We start from the raw sequence: 22710 nt of genomic DNA, 5'->3' as shown, positions 1-22710 counted from the left end.
GGAACCACAGCAATAAACACCCTATGGGAAGTTGTCATTAACCTAGTGTTATGATGTTCCAGTAAATACTTCCCAGATGTTCTAAGTGTGTGGAGAGATTGTGTAGGGAGAGGCGTTCCTGCAAGTAACTCTGGCCTGAGTCATGTAGGGCTTTGAAGGTAATAACCAATACCTTATACTGCGCCCGGAAGCTAATTGGCAGCCAGTGAAGAGATTTCAACACTGGTGTTATATGGTCAAACCTAGATGTACCGGTGACCAATCTGGCTGCTGTATTTTGAACCAATTGAAGCTTACAAACTTGATATAAGGGTAGCCCCAAGTAGAGCGCAGTACAGAAATCTAAACGAGAGATTACCAGTGCATGTACCGCTGCTTCAAGGTCCTTTCGGTCCAGGTAGAGACACAGTTGGCATATCAGCTGAAGTTGATACCATGCACTCCTGGCCGTTGCATCTATTTGAGATGACAACTGCAAAGACGGACCCTTGTCCTTTAGGGGAAGTGTAACCCCCTCCAGGACTAGTTGACAAAACTCCATCCCTAGACTTAGGGTACCTATCACAAGTACCTCCGTTTTCTCTGGATTCAACCTGAGTTTGTTTTCCCTCATCCAGCCCATTACCGACCCAAGGCAGGCATCCAGAGGAAAGATCCCATCCCTAATCACTGCAACAGTCAGAGACATAGAGAAATAGAATTGGATGTCATCAGCATACTGATGACACCGTGCCCCAAGTCTCCGGATGATCTCTCCCGGCGGCTTCATATAAATGTTAAACAGCATGGGGGACAGAATGGTGCCCTGATGGATACCAGATGTCAGCTCTCTTTTAGAAGGACAGCTGTCCCCCAGTATCACCATCTGGAATCTGCCCAAGAGGTAGGACCGGAGCCACTGGAGCGCTGTGCCTCCAATTCCCCACTCCCTCAGGCGTTCCAGAAGGATACCATGGTCTATGGTATTGAATGCCGCTGAGATGTCCAAGAGCACCAACAGGATCACATTTTCCCCATCGATGCCCAGACGGAGATCATTGACTAAAGCGACCATGGCAGTCTCCACTCCATATCCCGCCCTGAAGCCAGTTTGAAATGGGTTTAAGGACCCTCTAGTAAAGAAGTTCCTTAAAGGATTCAACAACTTCCACCCTCCATCCTCGTTACCGACCCTGTCATGGAGCCTGAATCTTGTAGTCTTGCACCTTTCGACCAAGCTCTTCAAACCCATGACCACGATAGTCTTGAGATTGTTGACCTGGAAAACAGCTTTCTTGGTGGCCATCACCTCTGCTTGACAGGTGGGTGAATTCTGTATCATGTGCCTGGACCAACCCTACATCCAGTTCCATAGAGACACAGAGGTGGTCCTTTGTCCTGACATCACTTTCTTCTTGAAGGTGGTGTTGGCCTTTCACATCAACAAGGACATTGTCTTGCCAACTTTGGCCCTGAATCCAACCATGGATGCCGAGCACCACCTCTACACTCTCGATGTTTGAAGGGTGCTGGCATTCTATTTGGACAGGACTTCGGGTTTGAGGCACTCCGAAAGACTTTTTGTCTGTTATTTGGAGGCCAAGAAAGGACTTACTGTGACTGCTCAAGGGTTCTCTAAGTGGGTAGCTGGCACCATCCACCTTTGCTATGAACTCTCAGGGAAAACGTCTCCTGCTTGAGTTCAAGCCCATTCCACTAGGGTGGTAGCTGTATCCTCTGCTTTCTTGACTGGGGTACCCGAGGCTTGTCAGTCTAACCCATTTGTGCGATTCGCAGAGACCATGAAGAAGGACAAGTTACTTATCTGTAAGTGTATTTCTTTGAGTGGTCATCTGCAAATTCACACAAATCCTGCCCATCCTCCCCTCAATCATGCCCTGCTCACTTTATTTCCTTTCTATCGCTGCTATGCGGCATATGTTATGGAACTGAGAAACAGCAGGAACATTAGGAGGCTTATGAGGGTGGGTGTTGCTCCCACCAAAAAGTTGCAATTAAAGTTTTGCCTAGTGATTGTAGAAGTTTCTGAAGTTTACTGCACAGGCGCAGAATAACCCATTTGTATGAATTCGCAGATGACCACTCGAAGAAATACAATTACAGGTAAGCAACATGTCCTTTTCCTCTCTGAGCCTAGAAAATGTTCCTTACATTTTCCAGAAATGTGAACACTGTAACAGGTGGGGTGCTACCATTCCATGCCATGCAGAGCGGTGCCAGCGCCACTATCACTTCCCTTGTGCAGCGGCCAGTGGCTGCTTCCAGTCCATGAAGAGCTTGAAACTTCTGTGTCCAGAGCACCTAGACCAGGCTGTACAGATGGGTAAGTGTTGGTATGCCAAGGACACCTGGCAAGGGCGCAAGGACTTAGTTGTGATTCACTCTGATTAGAATAGGCTCCATTTTAATGACTCTGAATAGCATATAAAGGGATGTGTTATCTGATGGGTAGAGCAGCAGGGGCTTGAGAACAAAGATGTCAAGGTTTTATTTCTAGGTTTGAGGGAGCTGTAAAAGGAAATGCTGTTAATGTGTTGGTGTGAGGGGCTAGTTTTTGGATCAAGCTGCCCAAGGAGGAGTCAAGGCTAGTCGGGCAGGGGAAAGACGTCTTGGCTTCAATTCCAGTGTGCCCTTCTTCCACAGAGGATTCCCGCTGCATGGTGTGTGACGCCCCAGGGGAGCTGCGTGATCTTCTCTTCTGCACTAGCTGTGGTCTGCACTACCATGGCACCTGTTTGGAGATTACAGTAACACCACGCAAACGCTCAGGCTGGCAGTGTCATGAATGCAAAGTTTGCCAAACCTGCAGGTGAGTGCAACTCTCCTTTGAGTGAAAGGTGAGGAGGGATGGAGAAGGAAAGAGGCATTACTTCAGGTATCTCCAGAGCAGCCTAATGGTGAGGTTCCCTCAACTCACTGATGATCCATGGTGTCTCCCCCTTGCAGGATGTCTGGTGAAGACAGCCGGATGCTAGTGTGCGAAGCTTGTGAAAAATGCTATCACACATACTGCTTGAAACCAGCCATTGAAAGTGTGCCCACAGACTCCTGGAAGTGCAAAGTAAGCCCTATCAATGTATCAGAGCTGAAGAGTGTAGAACTCTGTGCCAATTTGTTAACCCAAATTGCGATCCAACCCTTCCTGAACTTGAATTCTGCAACCTGCCCAAATTTTGCAGATTAAAGAAATGTGCCTATCTCATTATTTTGTGTGTGTTGTTTTGTTTATAGTAAGTCTAGGGTCTGGCAAAGAGATATTGATAGCTGAAGTCTTCATTCTAGTCAATGGAAATGCTCTTTAGTCACCTTTTTTGGCTTTGGAAAGATGGTCACCATGTGTGTACATGAATATGTACCAGAGGACAAGAATCTTTTTTTTTTTTTTAAATGGATGTGAATCTTTGAGGGTGCTGAATTCTAGTCTGGTACTACTCTTCAGTAGACTAGACATAACCATACTTCCTGGGTTTCTGGAACATAATAAAGAAATGATTGGTTGGTTGATTGATTGACATAGCCCTGTGTATGTACAGTAGTCCTTTCCCTATGTCATGCGGAGAAATGGTGGAAGTGGTGGGACATTTTTTGTCAGCTCTGAGCATTTCTTTCCCATTTTTTCTATGTGCAGCAGCCAGTCTTAGTTACTAGGTGGAGCTGCCACATTTCTATATTGTGCTTCAAAATATGAAATAGAAAACCAGCATTCTCAGTCTAGGCAACACAACCACTTTAACAGCCCTGTGACTATACACAGTATATCTGAATTAATACCTTTCAAAATGGATAAGCTAAGTTAGATCAGTTGCTGGTAGTCCAGTCCTAAGTGTGTTTACTCAGGTACAAATCCAAGTGAGTTTGATATACCAGGAAGTAACCATGTTTAGAACTGCAGACTAAGCAATCCTGAATATACTTATTCCCTTGTAAGTCAGACTGAACTGGTTGGGACTTATTACTGTGAGTTAGAAATGTTGATGTGCTTTATTATGAACATCTCCCTTCTACAAGGAACTTTGCAAGGATTACTTAAAATCTTGCCATGCTCACACTCACAGTCTTCTCTGAGATATTAATTTGATATAGACAAAATTATGTCTTTTGTCTATTTGATAAAAATCTCTTCTGAGACAAAATGATACAACATGCTATAGAAGGAAAAGCCAATACAGTATCTGAATTTCTTCAATATGTAATTTTGGAGATTCTTTTCTCAGTGCATAATCAGTGTACCTTCTCTCTTCCTCTACCCAATCAATGTTTGTTGTCCAAATAGCTGGGCCAGTGAAATTATTCCTGGCACTCCTAGAAAGGACTCAGGTTGCCTCTTCCTGTCTGAATACTTGTGTATCTGCCTTCCTCTAGAGCTGCCGTATATGTTCTGATTGCGGCCTCCGCCCATCTGCACTGGATCCCAGCTGTCAGTGGTATGAGAATTACTCTCTGTGTGAAGGATGTCAAGAGCAGCGTTGCAAGAATGTAAACAGTACTGAAGCCACTGCGGTACAGCACACCCAGGAGTGAGTTCTTTGGTTTCAAGAAGTTGGTTCCCGGCCTCATATTAAGATAGCTGTTCATACACATCCATCATACAAACGATGGCCCATTTTGCAACATAGTGATGTTTGGGATTACAGTGGGCCCTTGATATATTTGGTTCAAGAACCCCATTGATACCAAAAACTATGGATCCTCAAGTCCCATGAAATACAGTGGCATAGTAAAACGGTATATCTTATATAAAATGGCTAAATCGAGGTTTGCTTTTAGAAAATATGTATTTTTAACATATTTTCAAGCCATGGATGGGTGAATTCATGGATAAAGAATCCATGGATACAGAGGACTGACTGTACAGGGCACATTTGTTCTAAAAAATGTCAGTTGCCAAAAGACTGCTTGAGAAGGTACTGTCTTGTTAATTTTTTATTGTTGGCAGAAGGACAGCAGGAGGGGGCCAGGCTGGTATCCTTTGGAAGGGAGTTCCATAGCCTGGAAGCAACCACTAAAAAGGCCTTCCTTTGGATCCTCACCAAATATGACTTTTGAGGGTGGTGGGACAGCAAGAAGGGCCTCTCCTGGTGCTCTCAAACCCGAAGCAAGCTCATATGGAAAAATACACTCTTCAGATAGCCTTGACCCAAGTTGTATAGGGTTTATTAGGTCATAACCATCACTTTGAATTTTGCCTGGAAACAGAATGATAGCCAGTGGAGCTGCTATAACAGTGGAGTCCTATGCATTGTGCAACTGAACAGATTGTAAGATTTAAACAAAATTCAGTTCATTGAGAATACTTTGGACAAAACTTTTACCTTAAAAATATACAAAATGTATACTGTATTCTTGTCACAGAACTTACCAGGTGGCCTCATGCAAAACCTTCCCCCGCTCTTTCTGTTCCCTCCCTATGCTTATACACATACTTATGCACAGAGTTTATAAAATGGGGATAAAAATGGTGCCATAGCTCACATGGTTGTTGTAAGAGTGACTGAGTATGTATGCAAAATGCTTGTTTAGATGCACACTGTAGAAATGCTGAGGAAGTGAGGGGAACAATTTACAATTTCAAGCAGCTTGCCTCAAATGAATTTCTCTTTCTCATCGTACCCTCCCTACTCCCACACAGGCACATTTCTCCAGAAAACAGCATCCCCACTGGTGTCTTACCAGAGAAGCTGGTGTCTCCTCAGCCACTGGAGGAAACATGTGTGGCCAGTGAGGGGCAGCCTGAAAGCAGTGTTGGCTCTGTGAGTCTCCACCCAGAAGAGCGGGGGATGTTGGAGTGTGGTGAGAAGCCTGTTGGTGAGTAGTCTTTGCCCATCTTAATGGCTCCTTTACTAAGAGGCAGTAGGAACACTCTTTTAAAAAAAGTAATCATTCGGTATGTACCATTTCACATAGCCCATGCTGTGAAGAACCATTGCTTGCCCCATGATTTGTTGCCGTGAATGTCAGTTACTTGCTACCATGCTTGCCAGGTTTCTTCTTTCAGAACAGAATACCACAGGAATGTGCTGCTAAGGTGAAGTTCAATGACATGTACAGAAACTGTAAATGGCCTGTACTAGAACTCTAGGTTGGCTAGCATTAGCTCCTGTGTTGTAACCTTGCTGTCTCCAATGCACTTCAAATGTCTATTGTGTAACTTCCAATTCCAGATGTAGACACTCCTCTAGAAGTATCCGATGCGGATCCAGGGGCCCCTACAGAGCAGGAGCAAATGGAAGTGGAAACCTTATTAGAGCCTGAAAAAGCTCCCTGTCCACCACCCCCTCCTCCGGTACCACCAGGTGAGTTAATGGGCTAAAGTTTAGACACAGAACATACAAATGTGTGACTTTGTATACAAAAATTGCCTGCTGAATTTTAATGTCATGACATAGGATACTGTCTTTGGTCAGATCTATAGGTCTGAAGCTGCCATGCCCATCCAACAAAGCTTCCTCCCTCCCCCCTTAATGGCACATTTGAAAGATGGGGGCCAATGGCCTGGTTAAAGCCATAGTGGGGATGCTAAGCCAAATGACATCAGGAAATAAGATCAGAATTCTGCAACTGGCTGTAGTTTCTGGAGCTTCCAGCTGGCATACTTAAAGAGCTGATTGAGCTTTGACCTTGACATCAAGTTGTGACCTTGGTTCTGGGCCTGCTATCTGTGTGGCAGCTGAGTGGCTTTGTGTATCCCTTGCCTTTGCTGTGTGTGCCTGGTAGTGGTGGGACAATGCCTGAGTATTGGCTTTGAGAGCATTTGTGCAGCCAGTACTAAGAACCTGGATAATTTTGCATGTATTGCATTTTTCCTGCATGGGGAGGGCCATCTCCTGGTCCCAAGACTTGGTTGCTGTAGTTTTTCTGCAGCCAGCGCCTGAGTGGACTTTTCTCAGGCTGAATTGGAAGTTCTTGCAGGCTGGAGATTTTCTTCTCCTGATGCTTGCAAACAAGGTGGTTCTTCTGTCCACAGCTTCTGGTACTCACAGAGATGTTGCCTCTGACCCTGGAGACTTTGTTTTGTACAATCCAGATTGTCAAATAAGTTTGTATTTCTTGGCAAACATTGAGGAACATAAGGGCTTAGTGTAAGCAGGACTGTTTGTGAAACACTCTTCCTAGAAGGACTTTACCTGAGCCCTTTTGGTCTATGTATGATTCTTTTTTAAGGTGGGTATTTCTGCCATGTTTTTTTGATTAGGTTAGAGGTGAGAGTTAATAATTTTGACCCAGATTTGTCCTTAATCAAATGAACACCATTCTTGACCCTTACGTGGGAAATGTTTCATCCTGTCAAAATATCTTATCCCTCCCTCTCTCTTTCCACCTCTTAGACCCGGTGCCCCCTACTCATCCTGAGGGGTCATGTCTTGGTGCCAAAGACCCTGTTCCCTTTGAGTTGCAGCCAAGAGAGCCGGAACCCACAGAGAACCATACTGGGTCATCACCCTCCACGCAGGAAACAGAGTCTTCTCCAGTGAGCCCTCCTCCATGTGCTCTCAATGCTGCTTCCCCTGAAGCTGCTGAGGTGGAAGGAGAAGGGCCCAGTGAGGAGCCCATGGACACCGAGATGGAGGTGCCAGTTCCAGACAGCACTATCAGCAGCAGCGCCCAGCCCAGCCAAGAGGAGGAAGAGGAAGAAGAGGAAGAAGAGGCAGTAGCAGCTCCTAAGATGGATCTTGAAGAAAGATTCTCCCCACAACTAAGTGAGGAGGAGGCACCAGATGAAGGGCCTGCCACATTGGGACCAGAGCCAAATGATACTTGCCTCAGCTTTGCTAGTGAAACTAAGTGCTCTCCTTCCCCTGTGGAGGCAGACCTGCTGGGGAGCACATCCACCCCAGTGGAGGCCTATGGGGCTGCCAACCCACTAGAGGGAGGAGGAACAAGTGGTGAAGAAGAAGCAGGACCACCACCCCCGACACCCTTGAGGCCCCACCACTTGGTGAAATCGGATATTGTTAATGAGATCTCAAACCTGAGCCAGGGTGATGCCAGTGCCAGCAGTTTCCATGGCTCAGAGATCCCGTTTGCCTCTCCTTACCATGAAGGTGGGGGTTCTCTTTCTCTGGAGATGACTGGCCTGACCTCCACAGATGTCAGCCTGCAAAGGGAGGATGGCGCCTCTTTGCCCATGGGTGAGATGGATGACTCCTTGCCATTCGATGTAAAGGGCGAGTGTGAGAAGGGACGACGCCGTAGTTCCCCTGCCCGCTCCCGGGTCAAGCAGGTAAGCTGAAGCCCTCCACAAGATGGGCCTGAAAGGTCCTTGCCAAACTGCTTAGTCCCTGCCCTCAGGAGTCGTGAGACTTCTGGAGGACTGTTAGTAAACTGGAGGGTATCGATACTCTTTGGCATGTTTTAGTACACATCACTTCCCTCCCCCTCTCTTTCCTTCTGGTCGTAGGGTCGCAGCAGCAGTTTTCCTGGGAGAAGACGGCCTCGGGGAGGGTCTCACGCAGGCCGAGGGCGGGGCCGGTCACGGTTGAAATCCACCACTTCCTCCATCGAGACACTGGCGGTAGGGGCGGTTTTAGCAGGCAGGACATTATTTTGGTGTGGGAGTGGGCATTGTGGGATCAGGTAGGATATGGACTGTTCTCAGGGCTTTAGGGCTATAGCTGCCAGAAATGCAAAGGTACCCTCTGTGAAGGAAGTGGAGGCTAGGCCTACTCAATGTTGATCTGTCTGTGGGCCTGGACTTGGGGACTCAAAGTAAGCTCTTCCTGCCCTATACTAGTGCTCTGCTTAGCTTGACTTGCCCCCATATTTTTATTTATGGTGCCTGGAGGTGTTGTGTCAATTCCCCTCCTCGTGTTCTCATTTTCATGTGAGTGTCTAGGTGCTCCCTCTTATGTAGACTTGTCATGTTCTTTCTGAGAGCTGGCTTCTCATTCTCAAAGTGCTTCAGAGCAGTGTATTTGCTTGACCTTTTACTGCAGCACTGACAAGCTGCCCCTGTGAAATTTTCTACTTTCCTCTGTATTCTTCAAAGGCTAGGAGCCAGAGCTTAGAATATTTACTTTATTGAAGGTATAGCACTTGGGTTCTCCCAGCCATCATGGCAATGAGTTAGTTAGCTTTTTCGCAAGGAATTGAGAGATGCAGTCAAAGTAGCAACTCCAAATTGTGGCAGAGCTCTGCCCTCCTGGAGCATAGTGGACCCTACCAAGAATTAGCCTAAAGGAGTGAAGAGAGTTGTGGAATGAGAGAAGAATGGCTTAGTGTGTGTGCTGCACTAAACGACAATAAGACGGTTGTAGGCCTTTCCCCCTATAGCAGGAGCAATATCTCCAGCATGTAGTTGGCAGGTTGAGGAGTCAATAGTGCGTCCTCATGTGTGGACCTTTTTGCTCTAGATGGTATTTGGCATACTAGGAGCATTGTCTTACCTTAACTCTTCTATGTTTTTTTGCTCCAAGCTTGCTGATATTGACAGTTCCCCCTGCAAGGATGATGATGATGATGACGATGACACAATGCAAAACACAGTGGTGCTCTTCTCTAATACAGACAAATTTGTATTGATGCAGGTAAGCATGAGCATATGTGTTTTGCAAAGGGCAGCATGAATGAACGTATGTGTAAATGTGTTTACCCAAGTGTATGTCCATTAGTCATTAACTAATTGAACTGATTAAATTGACATAAGTCCTGGTTAAGTGGTTTTTGAGGTGGGTATGAGATTGACATGAAGCAAAGGCTGGAGACTCATAGCAGATCTGAACTGCAGAGATGGGTTGCATGCTGCTTTCTTACCTTAAAGAGAACTTAATTAGTATTTCTAGGTGAAACGCTGACCCGCTCCAATAGAAAGGCTTTTAGGCAAATGTGATAGTGAACAACTGAACTAAATATTGCTACACTCTCCCTTTCCCCAATTCTTACTAGTTTGAGCTTCCTTATCATAGAAGGCTGTTCAGGTGTGTTTTAATAGGACATAATCTATGCACTTGTACCTCCACATTCACTGGGGTTAGGGGCGCAGGATCTCCATAAATAGAAAAACGGCAAATTAAAAAAAACACTATGGTGCATTACAGACCGCCGAAAAGCGGCAGCCTGTACCCGCCCCTTTCCCCGGGGTATCGGGGCCTCAGTGGCGAGAACGGCAGCCGCTGAGGCCCCGATCCGCCGCTTTCCAGGCCGCAGGGAAGCGGCAAAAGGCCGCTTCCCCGCAGCCTGGAAAGGGGTGTCCTTGGGGCTTCAAGCCCCAAGGACACCTCGCGGCGGCGGGGAGGAGGAGAAAGGGCCTTTCTCCCTTGCGTTGCTGGGTGCAGCCATCTGAAGGCTGCACCCAGTGACGCAAAGCAGCGCTGCAAACCAGGAAGGAGCTCCGAAACGGAGCTCCTTCCTGCTCCGCGCAAAGGGCGCAGTAAGCGCCCTCGCGCGGAGTGACGATGTCACATCCGCGCCGCCCCATATAGAGTTTTTATTTGAGAGAATACCTCTAGGAATCTGTAGGTCCTCCAGTGCAACTCTTTGGTCAACATCTGCCAGACATTCACTATAAAATTGTGCTGGAGGAACTACAAATGCCTAGTGGAGTATTCTTTCTAGAAATCTCTGGGTCCTTCAGTGCTACTTTTGGTTAAAGTTGTCATAGAGTTGCTCTGGAGGACCTAGAGGTTCCTAGAGAGAACATATTAATAAAATCCGTGAATAATCAAATCCACAAAAGTCAAAGCCACAAACAAGGTGGGATGACTGTAGTTTTAATGGCTTATTTTGGTGGAAATGAATTGTTTTCATTCTTTTTTTAAAAAAGAAAAGTTATTAAGATTCATACATTGAATATTGATTATTATACAATACATAATTCTGTATATATATTTCCTACCTTCTATTACAGTTTGTCTAAATATTGTTGTTTTTATTCTAAAAACAAATAGTAGTTTTCATTTATTACGGTGTATTTCAGAGAAAGTTGCCCTCTCCCTGATTCAAGACTTGCACATTTATGCAATCAGTCAAAAGCCAGAGTGTTGGACAATCCTTTTTACTGTTTGCAAGTGGCACTGCCTGTAAAGTAGTTAAAGGTCTTGGAGCATAGGCAGGATGCCCAGAAACATGAAAGTGGGAGGAAGACGGAAAGCTTCTTTTCCTGGGCTTCTCATGCCTCTTCTGATCTTCACCCTTCTTGTCTCCTACAGGACATGTGTGTAGTGTGTGGCAGTTTTGGTCGTGGGGCTGAGGGCCATCTCCTGGCATGTTCCCAGTGTTCTCAGTGTTACCACCCATACTGTGTCAACAGCAAGGTAAGAGTCGCTCAGCCTCCTTTCCTCATCTTCCCTAGAATGATAGAACTGTGCTCTTAAAACCTACATTCTTCCAGCTGTCCTGAATTTGAGAGATGATCAAAGAGATTTATTTTCGAATTTCCATTTTGGGGTTGATTTTGAAGCCTTAGTTCTAACTGCAAGGCTCTAGTGTTGGTGAGGGAGTTTGTCAAGGGGTTGCATGTGCAGAGAGAAGAAACAGGAGACATAGGAGTGGTGATAGGGATGGACCTGGAAAGAAAACAGCAAGTGGCATTGTGAGGGTAGACAATGTGGTCCCTACCTTCACAGATCTTTTGGACTAGAAGCGTCATGACCTTTGGTAATGTAGATTGACGCTTTTGGGAGTGTTAGTCCAAAATCTCTGATTCACTAACTTCTATGATACTTAAATCACCTGTCCCATATCTTGGCCTGTGAAAGTTGGCCTGGGATCTGAATAGGTCCCATAAAATTTGGGTCCTCAAACTGTAGTAGATGTGACACACTGTTCTTTGAGGGCTAACTTTATGGATGAGAGAGTCATTTTTTCTTCTTCCCTCCAACCTTGCTCAGGGCACTGGCCTGAGAGGGCTATTCATGTACTGTACAGTGGGGCCTGTGGAAGGAGACAGCCACTCCAAAGAGCATGGAGAGCTAGTTCATACTTCTGAGTTCCCAAATATAACTGGAGTACAACTGCCATCATTCTAGTCACCGGGCATGGTAGCAGTGGCTGATGGGAATTGCCAACCAACATTTGGCGGTACAAGATTGGGAAATACTGGAGAAGGGACCAAGCTTCATGGGTTCCAGAAATACTGAGTTGGATGCCTCCCCACCTCCACCAAGCAGGGCCCTCGCTGTTCCACCCACCCCAGTATGTTGTACTTCTTTGATACATATTTGTCTCTTCTTCCTTGTTAAAAGATTACCAAGGTGATGCTGCTCAAGGGCTGGCGCTGTGTGGAGTGCATAGTGTGTGAGGTGTGTGGCAAAGCATCCGACCCTTCCCGTCTGTTGCTCTGTGATGACTGTGACATCAGCTACCATACCTATTGCCTGGATCCACCTCTCAACACAGTGCCCAAGGGTGGCTGGAAGTGTAAATGGTGAGAGATCATGTTTTCCATAGAAGACTTTAAAAATCAGCAGTTTGTTTGTTGTCCTTCCCTTGACAGTCTAACTCTGGTATTACTGTTGGGTAACACTAACTAGAGTAGACTCATCCAATCAGTTGTTGAATGGTGGCTTACCCAGAAGTAAATCACATTTATCTGTGGGTCTGTTCTAGGTAGGACTAACAAGATTTAAGCCAAAAACTTTTTTATTTCAAAAATGCTTTTGAAAACAGGGGTTTTAAAGGAAGGGTTTTTAAGAAAGTGCTGAATTGTTTTCATTGTACTGTTTTTAAGCTGTTTTTAAACATTTTAATTGTATGTTTTAAATTGTTTTCAGTGTTGTTAATAGGTTAATTCTATTTTAATGCTGATCTTTTGTATATTTAAAATATATTTTATTAATGTGCACCATTTTAAATGCATAAAACAACATAGATGGTCAGCTTACAAAAAGCATAAAACAACTGCAAACTACAAAAATGTGCTAGTACACATATAAACAACAACAAAAAACACAAAAAGAAAAACTAAGAAGCTAACTTAGTGGTTAATAGTTATAGATATAAACATATTCTACTTCCTCTAAGATGTACTTAACATAAATTTAGATGTTTTAATTAATCCTGCTTTTCTTCAAATTCTGCTAATAATAATTCTGCCATATTCCCTCAGAAAGAAATTATGTTCCAATCCCTATTAAGACTGCTTAACACTTTTCTTTACTTATGCTTTGATCTTTGGTATTTTTTAACTGTGTTGTGTTTGTGATAATTTTTACACTTCTTTTGAGTCTCTGTTTTAGGAAAAAACTGGGGTTTAAATAAAAATTATAAAAAATAATTTTGTGCTGCAAACAAAATGGGAGTTTATTACCAAGAGAAACTTAGTTCTCCCAGCTTTTCACCTCCCAGTGGTCCACATGTTACAATGTGACTTAATTTCAGTACATCAGTAATATTGTTTCTGCAGCAATTAACGAATTCAGAAATGAGAAAGATGACCATTGTTTGTTTTTTTAAAAATTGAACTTGAACTCAATAACTCTTACAAACAATGAAACTATAGGAATTACAGATAGAGCAGTATGCACTATGTTCAACTGCATGATTTCCAGATTTTGTGAAAGGTGTACATTATGCTTTTCAAGTGTACCTTACATTTTTTTTCAATAATAGTATACTTAAAAAAAAACACACAAGTGATTACCATATGCTCCATGTGCTTCCACCACTGTCACCTATCTTACTGCCTGACAAATGCTGATGGTGCAGCAGCAGAAAAGCCTTTATTTTCACTTAAAATAATAATAATAGTAACAACAAAAACAATGGTAACAACAAAAACAACATTTATTTATAACACCTTTCCCACTAAAGTTAAGAACATCAGACATATATAATCAAGAACAAAACAATAAGACACAACGTTATAATATATTAAAATATTAAAATACTATAGTATACTATAATATATCGTATAGTATAATATAATATAATATTTGTTGTCGCATGCCTTCAAGTTGTTTCTGACCTATGGCAACCCTAAGGTGACCCTATCATGAGGTTATATAGTAATGCATTAAAACAAAATTCTCATGAGTCACTACCTATCTCAGCCACCTTAAGCACACTCAGCAGCATAATCTGGTGAATTAGAGAGGAAGGCTTTCCGCCCTTTAGGAAAACTGGTAAGATCCTTTTCTAGCTGGAGGTGCAAAATAGACTGTTCCACAAATACGAAGCCAGATCCTGAAAGGCTTGTGGCCTTCATGTAGCTGTACCTTTTGGTGGAATCACCAATAAGCTTTGGTCTGTATATCTTAAATTCCTAGATGGCATATACCATGCTAACCACGCCACCAGATACCAGGGGAGGTTAAAGTTCAGGGCCTTAAATACCAGGACCAAAAGCTTGTAATGAGCTCTGGCTTGAACTGATAGCCTGTGAACAGATCTATAAGGCGAAGAGTCATGTGAGTATTTAGGGAGATTTAAAACAAGCCAAACAACAATGTTCTGTAGTTTTTTGTGGGTTTTTCGAGCTATGTGGTCATGTTCTAGAAGAGTTTCTTCCTGATGTTTCACCAGCATCTGTGGCTGGCATCTTCAGAGAAATGTCAGGAAGAAACTCTTCTAGAACATGGCCACATAGCCTGAAAAACCCACAAAAAACTATGGATGCTGGCCATGAAAGCCTTCAACTTAACATTTTTCTGGATTAAAACCAGAAGAAGAAGAGAGCAGGAAGGCAAACCTGCCAGTAAGCTATTACAGTAGTCTGGGTGTGAAATAACAGAGGCCTGGACAAACAAATGGGCAAAAACCTATGGATGTTCAAGAGATAGAAGTTACATGCCTTCGCAGTTGCCCTGAAAAAAGGGGTATAGTGACAATCATCCAGCAGAATTCCAAGGTTCCTGGCAACTGAGACAGGGACCGATGTGTAACCCTGTAAACACAGTGAAAGGGCATGAAACTGGGGCTACTGGCCAATTATGCTGAAACACCAGGATTCCATTTTATCTGTGTTCAGCATAAGACACTGAGTGGTCATCCACAGAGAAACACTCAACAGGCACTCCATCAAGGACTTCCATACAGTAGCAGGAATTGAATCTAAGTCTTATCTGCATGTGATATTAGAAACCCACTTGGTAGAAGAATCAAGATTGCAAAGCACACAGTCTATTCAACATACGCTACCAATACAACAACAACAACAAAAGATAGGCAAAAGGAGCATACAGTTTGTACTCTTGTGCCAACAAGTCACAAGTAGTATGAGTACAGGTGTATAGCCCTGAACCCCTGATTGCAGAGGAGGACTTCTCATTCGTTGTTCCCAGTTCAGTGTACCCACTTGGCCTGAAGTGAAGGTATAGAGGAGAGATGTTCAAGCTTGACATCAGTCCACTGTCTTTTTCTTTTGAACAGGTGTGTGTGTTGCGTGCAGTGTGGAGCAGTGTCACCTGGCTTCCATTGTGAGTGGCAGAACAACTACACCCACTGTGCTCCCTGTGCCAGTCTTGTTACCTGCCCCATTTGCCAGGTGAAGTATGTAGAGGACGATCTTCTAATCCAGTGCCAGCATTGTGAGCGGTAAGCTAAACCCCTGTATTGTTTTTTTTTAAAAAACATATTTATTTATTTATTTATTTAGGTATTTATATCCCGCCCTTCAGCCCTAATGGCTCTCAGGGCGGCTTACATTTATTATTATTTTTTAACCAGACAGTTCCCTGCCCGCAGGCTTACAATCTAAAAGACACGATACAAAAGGAGAAGGGAATGGTGAGGGGGGAGAGGATCAGGTCCAGCATTCTTCTCTCCCTCTGAGGCCTGGATCAAGGCAGATGGACTGGAGGGAGGGCTCTGCTTCTTTCAGGCAAGGCAGTTGGAGCTTGCCTGCCCTTCTCTCTCCCTTCAAGATGGTGGCTGAAGGGAGGGCTCTGGTTCTTCCAGGCAAGGCAGTTGGAGCTCACCTGCTCCTCTCTCTCCCTTTAAGATGGTGGCTGAAGGGAGTGGCTTGTTCTTCAAGGGCAAGGCAGTGGAGATCGCTGCCCCTCTCTCTCCCTTTAAGATGGTGGCTGAAGGGAGGGCACTGCTTCTTCCAGGCAAGGCAGTTGGAGCTCGCCTGCCCCTCTCTCTCCCTTCAAGATAGTGGCTGAAGGGAGGGCTCTGGTTCTTCCAGGCAAGGCAGTAATATATTGTAATATTATCATTGTAATCTTCTCACTGACACAGAAACAGGCAATATAAAGAGCTTCCTTTAAAAATAATCCTAGAGTATCAGCCTTCCTATGGTACACTTTAAGCTGGGGGAAGGTAAATAAGATGAGTTGGTAGTGTATGGCCTTCTCTGTCTTTCTCAGATTTCTTTGCACTGGCTCACTAAACTTTTTTTACTCTGCTTACTGGCACAGATGGGAGATTGAAGCTATACAAGCAAGAGGGTTAGAATAGCACCTTGAAATTTTAATGTGTGTGATCTGTAAGGTTGTAAAAGAGTGAAGTCGAAGGCTTTCATGGCCAGCATCCATAGTTTTTTGTGGGTTTTTCAGGCTATGTGGCCATGTTCTAGAAGAGTTTCTTCCTGCTGTTTCGCCCACATCTGTGGCTGGCATCTTCATAGAATGTTTGCCTGGAAAGGAGTTGGGTATATGTGTGTGTGTGTGTGTGTGTGTGTGTGTGTGTGTGTATTGTGTGACCAGGAAAGACAGGAATGATTTGCATGTGTATTGTTCTGTTGCTAATGGCAGGCCTCAGGGACGGAGGGTCTGCAAAAGAGAATTAGTGTCTGCTTGATTAGTGCTCATTGTCTGCTGGGAAATTCCTGACCCTGGGAGATTTCTCATTTGCAATTATTGAGTCTTGATCTTGCTATTTTTTGGCTATTAGTCCTGAAAAATAGCAAGATCAAGACTCAACAAATGCAAATGAGAAATCTCCCAGGGTCAGGGATTTCCCAGCAGACAATGAGCACTAATCAAGCGGACACTAATCCTCTTTTGCAGACCCTCCGTCCCTGAGGCCTGCCATTAGCAATAGAACAATACACATGCAAATCACTCCTGCCTTTCCAGGTCACACAAAATACACACACACACACACACACACACACACACACAACTCCTTTCCAGTCAAGCATTCTCTGAAGATGCCAGCCACAGATGCTGGCAAAACGTCAGGAGGAAACTCTTCTAGAACATGGCCACATAGCTCGAAAAACCCACAAAAAACTATTGTAAAAGAGGTTGGCAATCTCGTCTCTGACCATGGTGAAGAGTATGTTAATTTCAGATAGCGTTCAAGTGAGGAACTGCTCTAGTTAATTTGAATTCTATTTTAAAAAGAAAATAGCTATAACAGCCAGAGTGTCACTTAATTGTGTATTTCCCAGGTGGATGCATGCTGTGTGTGACAACCTGTTCACTGAGGAGGAAGTAGAGCAGGCAGCTGATGAAGGATTTGACTGTACATCGTGTCGGCCCTATGTAGTCAAGCCTGTTGGTAAGTACCAGAGAGCCTTCGGTGAAGTTGTTGTTCCAGTTGAAAAGAATGACCATCAGCTCTCAATGTGGCAGGGAGGCGCTTTGCTGAGAACTCCTCAAATCTGGAGTCAACCACTCCACATTGCCCACAAACATCTGTTGAAGGAATTCTGCTCTTCAATAGTTCCTTCCCTCCTGGGTCCCACTATCAATGTTTCAAACTCTTTAAAAAGTTTTAAATAAAGCATTTGGGAGTTCATGAACAAAAAAGCTGCTGATGGCACCTCAAGGAGAATTAACCTTGAAAGCCAAACTGACCTGCCCACGCAGGTCAGGAAATTTCACTGCCACTTCCTAAAGGTTGATACTTTTGCTTTATTTCTTTAAAACAAATGACACTGATGAATCACTACAGCATGAGGTCTAGAGTGAGATCATTTGGGTTGTGGGGAACCTTATGCATGTACTTTTGGGTTAACCAAAGAGGTAGATGTGGCAGAAAATGGACGTGAGGGGGGTAGTTAAAAATAATAGACAAGTTGAAAGCTGTGATAATGGTGTTGCTGTTTACCAGTTTGATTAGCCTTAAATCAGTGGATTCATGGGAAATACCAAGGCTTTTAAAAGTTACTAGTCATGATGAAGATTGACAGGAATGTGCATATGTACATATATTATATATGCCAGAAATCTAAGAACTTCAGAAAAAGGCTTTATCTCAGTCCCACCACCATCACAGTCTTTCTTGGCAAGAATTTGAGAAAGAGCCTTCTCAGTAGCTGCTCCTGCCCTCTGGAACTCCCTTCCACAGGCGGCCAGGTTGGCCCCTGCTTGCCTTTTACTGCAGGCAAAAAACATTTCTTTTCAAGGAGGCTTATAATATATAACTGTACCCAGGGAGGCATTTTATTGGGGTGTTTGCTTTTGTATGTTTACTGTATTTTCTGGCGTATAAGACAACTTTTTACCCCTGTCTTATACACTAGATTCTGACCCCAGAAACAGGCAAATGGTGTATCCACCTCTCTGTCTCAGGTCCTTGCGGTTCCTTTCCCAGCAGGCACTGCGGCCGGGCTCTCTCTCGCTGCCATTGCTGGAAAAGGCGGCAGAGCAGAGAAGTGGCTCCAGAGCCGGTCGGGCCGAGGGAAAGAGAAAAAAAGCCTGCCTCTTATTCCTCGTCGCCTCCACCCGGGATACTCTGCTCCTCCAGCAGCTTCTGCAGCATGTCAGAAGTCCACCGTGGAAGCCGCTGGAGCCACGGAAGCCACTGGAGGAGCGGAGTATCCTGAGCGAAGGCGGCCATGAGGAATAAGGGGCTGGCTTTTTCCCTCTTTCCCTCAGCCTGACCAGCTCTGGAGCCGCTTCTCCGCCGCCTTTTCCAGCAATGGCAGCGAGAGAGAGCCCAGCCACGGTACCCGCCTTCCAGGCCTCCACAAAGGCCTCCTCAAGCCAGCGCGTGTGGGTGCGAGACCCCTTTACTTTGGCCTATAGGAGGCCAGGGACACTGCCGGCCTGCGACTTGGGGGTCGTCTTATACACCCAGTCGCCTTATACACTGGAAAATACGGTAAATGATTTTATATTTTTAACTTGTTAATGTGATGTTTTTAATTGTGTTTCTAAATTGGTACTGTTGTGTTTTTTTTAATAGCTTTTATGAGCAGCTTTGGGTCCAATTCAGGAAAAACGTGGCATATAAAATAAAATTATATAAAATATTACCTGCAGCATTAGCTGCCTGGTATCTCTCAGTACTAAGTGATAGGGATTATGTGTGGCAGGGTACAGTTACACATATGTCTTGGTTGTGGCTTACAGTGTTTTGTTTTGGCTTTCTTGAGAGGAAAATGCTGAACTAGGCAGGACTTTAGCCTCATTCTAGCACAGCTGCTCTTAATGTTCTTAAAGTGAAATGACTTTGAGGATGCTGAGGATGACATGGCTGTGTGGCTCAGTGGCAGGGAATAACAAAGGAGGAGATCATGGAGAAAGGTTGAGTGAATTGTCATGCATGCTTTCCAAACATCTAAATTGGAATATGCCTCCTATTGCATATAGATGGGAAGAATAGGGAGGGAATTATCAAAAGTAATACTGAATATTTCACAGCCTGCCTCTCCCCCCTCCCCTCTTTTTTTTTTCTTTTCTTTGCCTGAAAAGTTCCAGTTCCCCCTCCAGAAATTATCCCAATGAAGATCAAAGAGCCAGGTAAGTTTCTTTCTCACCCATGATCATCACACTTCTTTTCCAACTTGGTACTGAAGACTGTCCAATATTTCCTGTAAATGTAGACTTCCTTACTTCTGCTGAAGATCCTGCTTAGTTGTTTTGTTATGTCTGCTTAGTTCTGCTTTGAAAAAGTGAAGCTGTCACTTAGGATTTCTCCACCTACAGATTGTTTTAGGATAGTGTGCTGCTTTGTATTGAGTCACATTATTTGTCCATTGTAGTGTTCCCAGCATTTAGTAGTGCAGGATCTCCTGCATTTTAGGTGTATACCAGGAGATGATACGAATTAAACTTGGGACTGGTGCAAAACATGTACTCTACCCACAAAGTTGTTGTCCCTTTTGTTGTTGAATAACATTTGTTGCTGTTTAATACATCCAGAATCATATTGATGACATACACTGGTGTTACTCTCATTACATAAGCATATTTTCTTTCTTGTCATTGTGGAAGGAGGTATCCAGTGCTTCATTCCTCCACCATATGTCACCCCATCTTTATGGAACCATGATGTAGTCATTTGTAGTGATGGGTCTCAAAACCATCCCACTGTAGTTTTGCAGCCAGAAGAAGGAAGAGCCGTCAGGCTCCCAGACCTCCAACAATCTTGGTGGAAGTTTAACAGCTCTTCCTTTTTGTCATTTGCAAAAAAAATAGCAGGAAGATGCTCAGAGCCCTCTTCCACCAGTCAATCATAGTTTGGTGGTGTAATAATTGCACTATACACTGACAACTCAAAGTCACATTGTTCTGTGGGGCAAAAATGTGCCAGCTGAGTTTTATATTCTTTCATCACTGAACAGGATATTGGCCCATGTTCTTCCTTAGTAATACGGTAATTGCTTTTTCATTGATTTTGTTACACTTTGTATTTTTAAGTTGTTTTAAGTAAGTATATTTCATGCAGAAAAGTTATAAATGAACTTTAGAACACAGTCAGCCCTCCATATACACAGATTCTTTCTTCTTCATGGTCTCTGCGAATCACACAAATGGGTTATTCTGCACCTGCGCAGCAAATTTCTGGAATCACTGGTCAAAACATCATTGGAACTTTTTGGCAGTAACTCCACCCACCCTCTTATAAACCCCCTAGTGTTGCTGCTCTTTCTCAGTTCCTTTTGTCCGCCACGACTAGCAGCCTAGAAGGAACTTTGCTTTGGAATCACTTACTTTCCTACTGTTTAATTTGAATTGACCTCTGATTTTCAGACTTGACTATTCTTTTGGACATGGATTTGGTGATAGATGGAAAATGATCGACCTGGACTGGTTGACTTCAATTTTGCTTCACAATTTGAGAGACGTCTAACGGTGTGAAAATGGCCACTTGGTCTACTACCTTTAAGAGGTGTGACAAATGTGGGGGTAAGATCCCTGGACAGGATCTGCACACTACATGCCTTCTTTGCCCGTGTGAGGGTCACAATGTACAGTCTTGTGCCCTCTGTAAATCCTGACTCCGCAGGCACTCGAGGCTTAAAACAGGCCTTGTGCCCTGTTTCTGTTCCCCCTGTGCAGGCCTCTGTCACTTCTCTGAGACCAGACCCTGAAAAATCTCAGGGTAGAGAGAAGTTTAAGGAAGCACTGAAGGATAAGCCTTCGAGGAAGGATAAGGACAAGAAGGCCAATAAATATGATCGTAGCCCGAGTTTGGATGACTCCAAGGCCAAAAAAGCCTCAAAACAGTGGCATTCTGATGATAAGGCTTCATCCCCTAGACAGAAGTCCTCTGACCGTTCCTCTAAAAAGGTGTGTCCTGAAGGTGTTTAGCTTGTTTTCTAATACTCTATTGGCAGCTTTCGGTACCGATGTGGATCAAGCCCGCATGGATAGGACAACAACTTGTCTAACTCGAGAAACCTCACCTGATTTGCTCTGGATTGTCTATATCAATCTTGAATCTGAGTCGGAAGGGGACACCAACATTCTGATTTTAACTCCAAATCTGGATTTGTCCACATCTTCCCAATGCATTTGGGCTCTATGCTCTGCATCTCCTCAACCTTGAGCTTGGCTCTCTGACTTCGCTCAGTTGCCTTGGCAGGACCTTCCATACAAATCCTCCTGATTCCATCCTTCACGCTAATCTGGATCATATCTATGGTAGTGAGACTGAGTGCTATTTCATGCCTGTCGACGCTGAGGTTCTCTGCCATATGAAATGCCAAGGGTTGCGCTCCCCAAGGTGCTCTGCACCTACCACCATCACCAACCAGGCTCAGGTGATTTGAGAACCTACATCTGTCAAGACCACTCCAAAGAGGGCACCTTTGAAAGATAGGCCCTTGCTGGTAACCCCACAGGGCTCTCCTTGATCCCCGTGCTCATCACGCTCGTCTTCTGTGGATTCAGATCTTGAAGTACCTTGTTCTCCTCAGTTGTTGATCATGCATGACCCAGCCTCTCCTAATGATGATATTAAATCCTTTGCGGAACAGGTAGTGAGGATGGTAAATGCTTTAGAGATTGAGGTCACGCATACAGATGATGATGCACTGGATTTGATTGAGCATTGGGTTCATGGCAAGGTATTGACGCCGGCTTCCGTCGGGTTTTTGCCCTCTTTGGAATGGATTTGCCAAGCATTCTTGGGATACCCCAGCCACCATCACATCAACCTCTAAGAAGATTGAGAATTTCTACCAGGTCTCTCTTTCAGCTTCATCCTAGCTATTTGGCCATTCAATACCAAATTTGGCCATTTTAGAGGCATCTCAATTAGCTTTCACTCTCAAGATGTCTACTACACCGATGGACAGCGAAAGCACCAAGGTCGACGGGTTGGCCAAGAAGCTTTATGCAGCCTCAGCACTAGACCTTAAGGTTGTGAACTACTCGGCTTGTATGGGGACTTACCAGCATCTCCCCGATGACAAGCGGCCCTTGGCATTAGCACTTCAGGTCGAAGCCCACACAATTGGAGGCCAGTAGATCACTTCAGCTCGCCATTCCGTGGATTGTGCTGTAAAGATTCTGTTGAGATCTGTTGCCCTTTGAAGACAAGCTTGGTTTAGGGCATCAGACATCAACCCGCAGGCTTGAAATGCCATAGAGGACATGCCCTTCAGTGATTCTGGACACTTTAATAAAGAAATTGATGAGAAGTTAATTTACACAT

The 22710-nt window shown here is 44.3% G+C and overlaps 1 protein-coding gene across 6 annotated transcripts in view; it reads left to right on the top strand.

Moving 5' to 3' along the window:
* The window catches only part of KMT2D (lysine methyltransferase 2D), a 213447-nt gene that overhangs the window by 32875 nt on the left and 157862 nt on the right, over window positions 1–22710 (top strand). For 5 of the 6 annotated variants that reach the window (XM_042451953.1, XM_042451954.1, XM_042451955.1 and 2 more), the window contains exons 7-20: window positions 2161–2323; window positions 2644–2809; window positions 2947–3061; window positions 4363–4517; window positions 5630–5805; window positions 6162–6293; window positions 7326–8221; window positions 8399–8512; window positions 9414–9524; window positions 11145–11249; window positions 12180–12361; window positions 15304–15468; window positions 17270–17379; window positions 19521–19568. In XM_042451953.1, the coding sequence (XP_042307887.1) occupies window positions 2161–2323; window positions 2644–2809; window positions 2947–3061; window positions 4363–4517; window positions 5630–5805; window positions 6162–6293; window positions 7326–8221; window positions 8399–8512; window positions 9414–9524; window positions 11145–11249; window positions 12180–12361; window positions 15304–15468; window positions 17270–17379; window positions 19521–19568 (2638 nt within the window). The remainder of the gene's footprint in view (window positions 1–2160; window positions 2324–2643; window positions 2810–2946; window positions 3062–4362; window positions 4518–5629; window positions 5806–6161; window positions 6294–7325; window positions 8222–8398; window positions 8513–9413; window positions 9525–11144; window positions 11250–12179; window positions 12362–15303; window positions 15469–17269; window positions 17380–19520; window positions 19569–22710) is intronic. The other variant, XM_042451957.1, reaches the window with a different exon arrangement.

This window comes from Sceloporus undulatus, chromosome 2 (genome assembly GCF_019175285.1).
Source record: "Sceloporus undulatus isolate JIND9_A2432 ecotype Alabama chromosome 2, SceUnd_v1.1, whole genome shotgun sequence".
In the NCBI taxonomy this organism is placed as follows: Eukaryota; Metazoa; Chordata; class Lepidosauria; order Squamata; family Phrynosomatidae; genus Sceloporus; species Sceloporus undulatus.
This window is presented reverse-complemented; position numbering and strand designations above follow the sequence as displayed.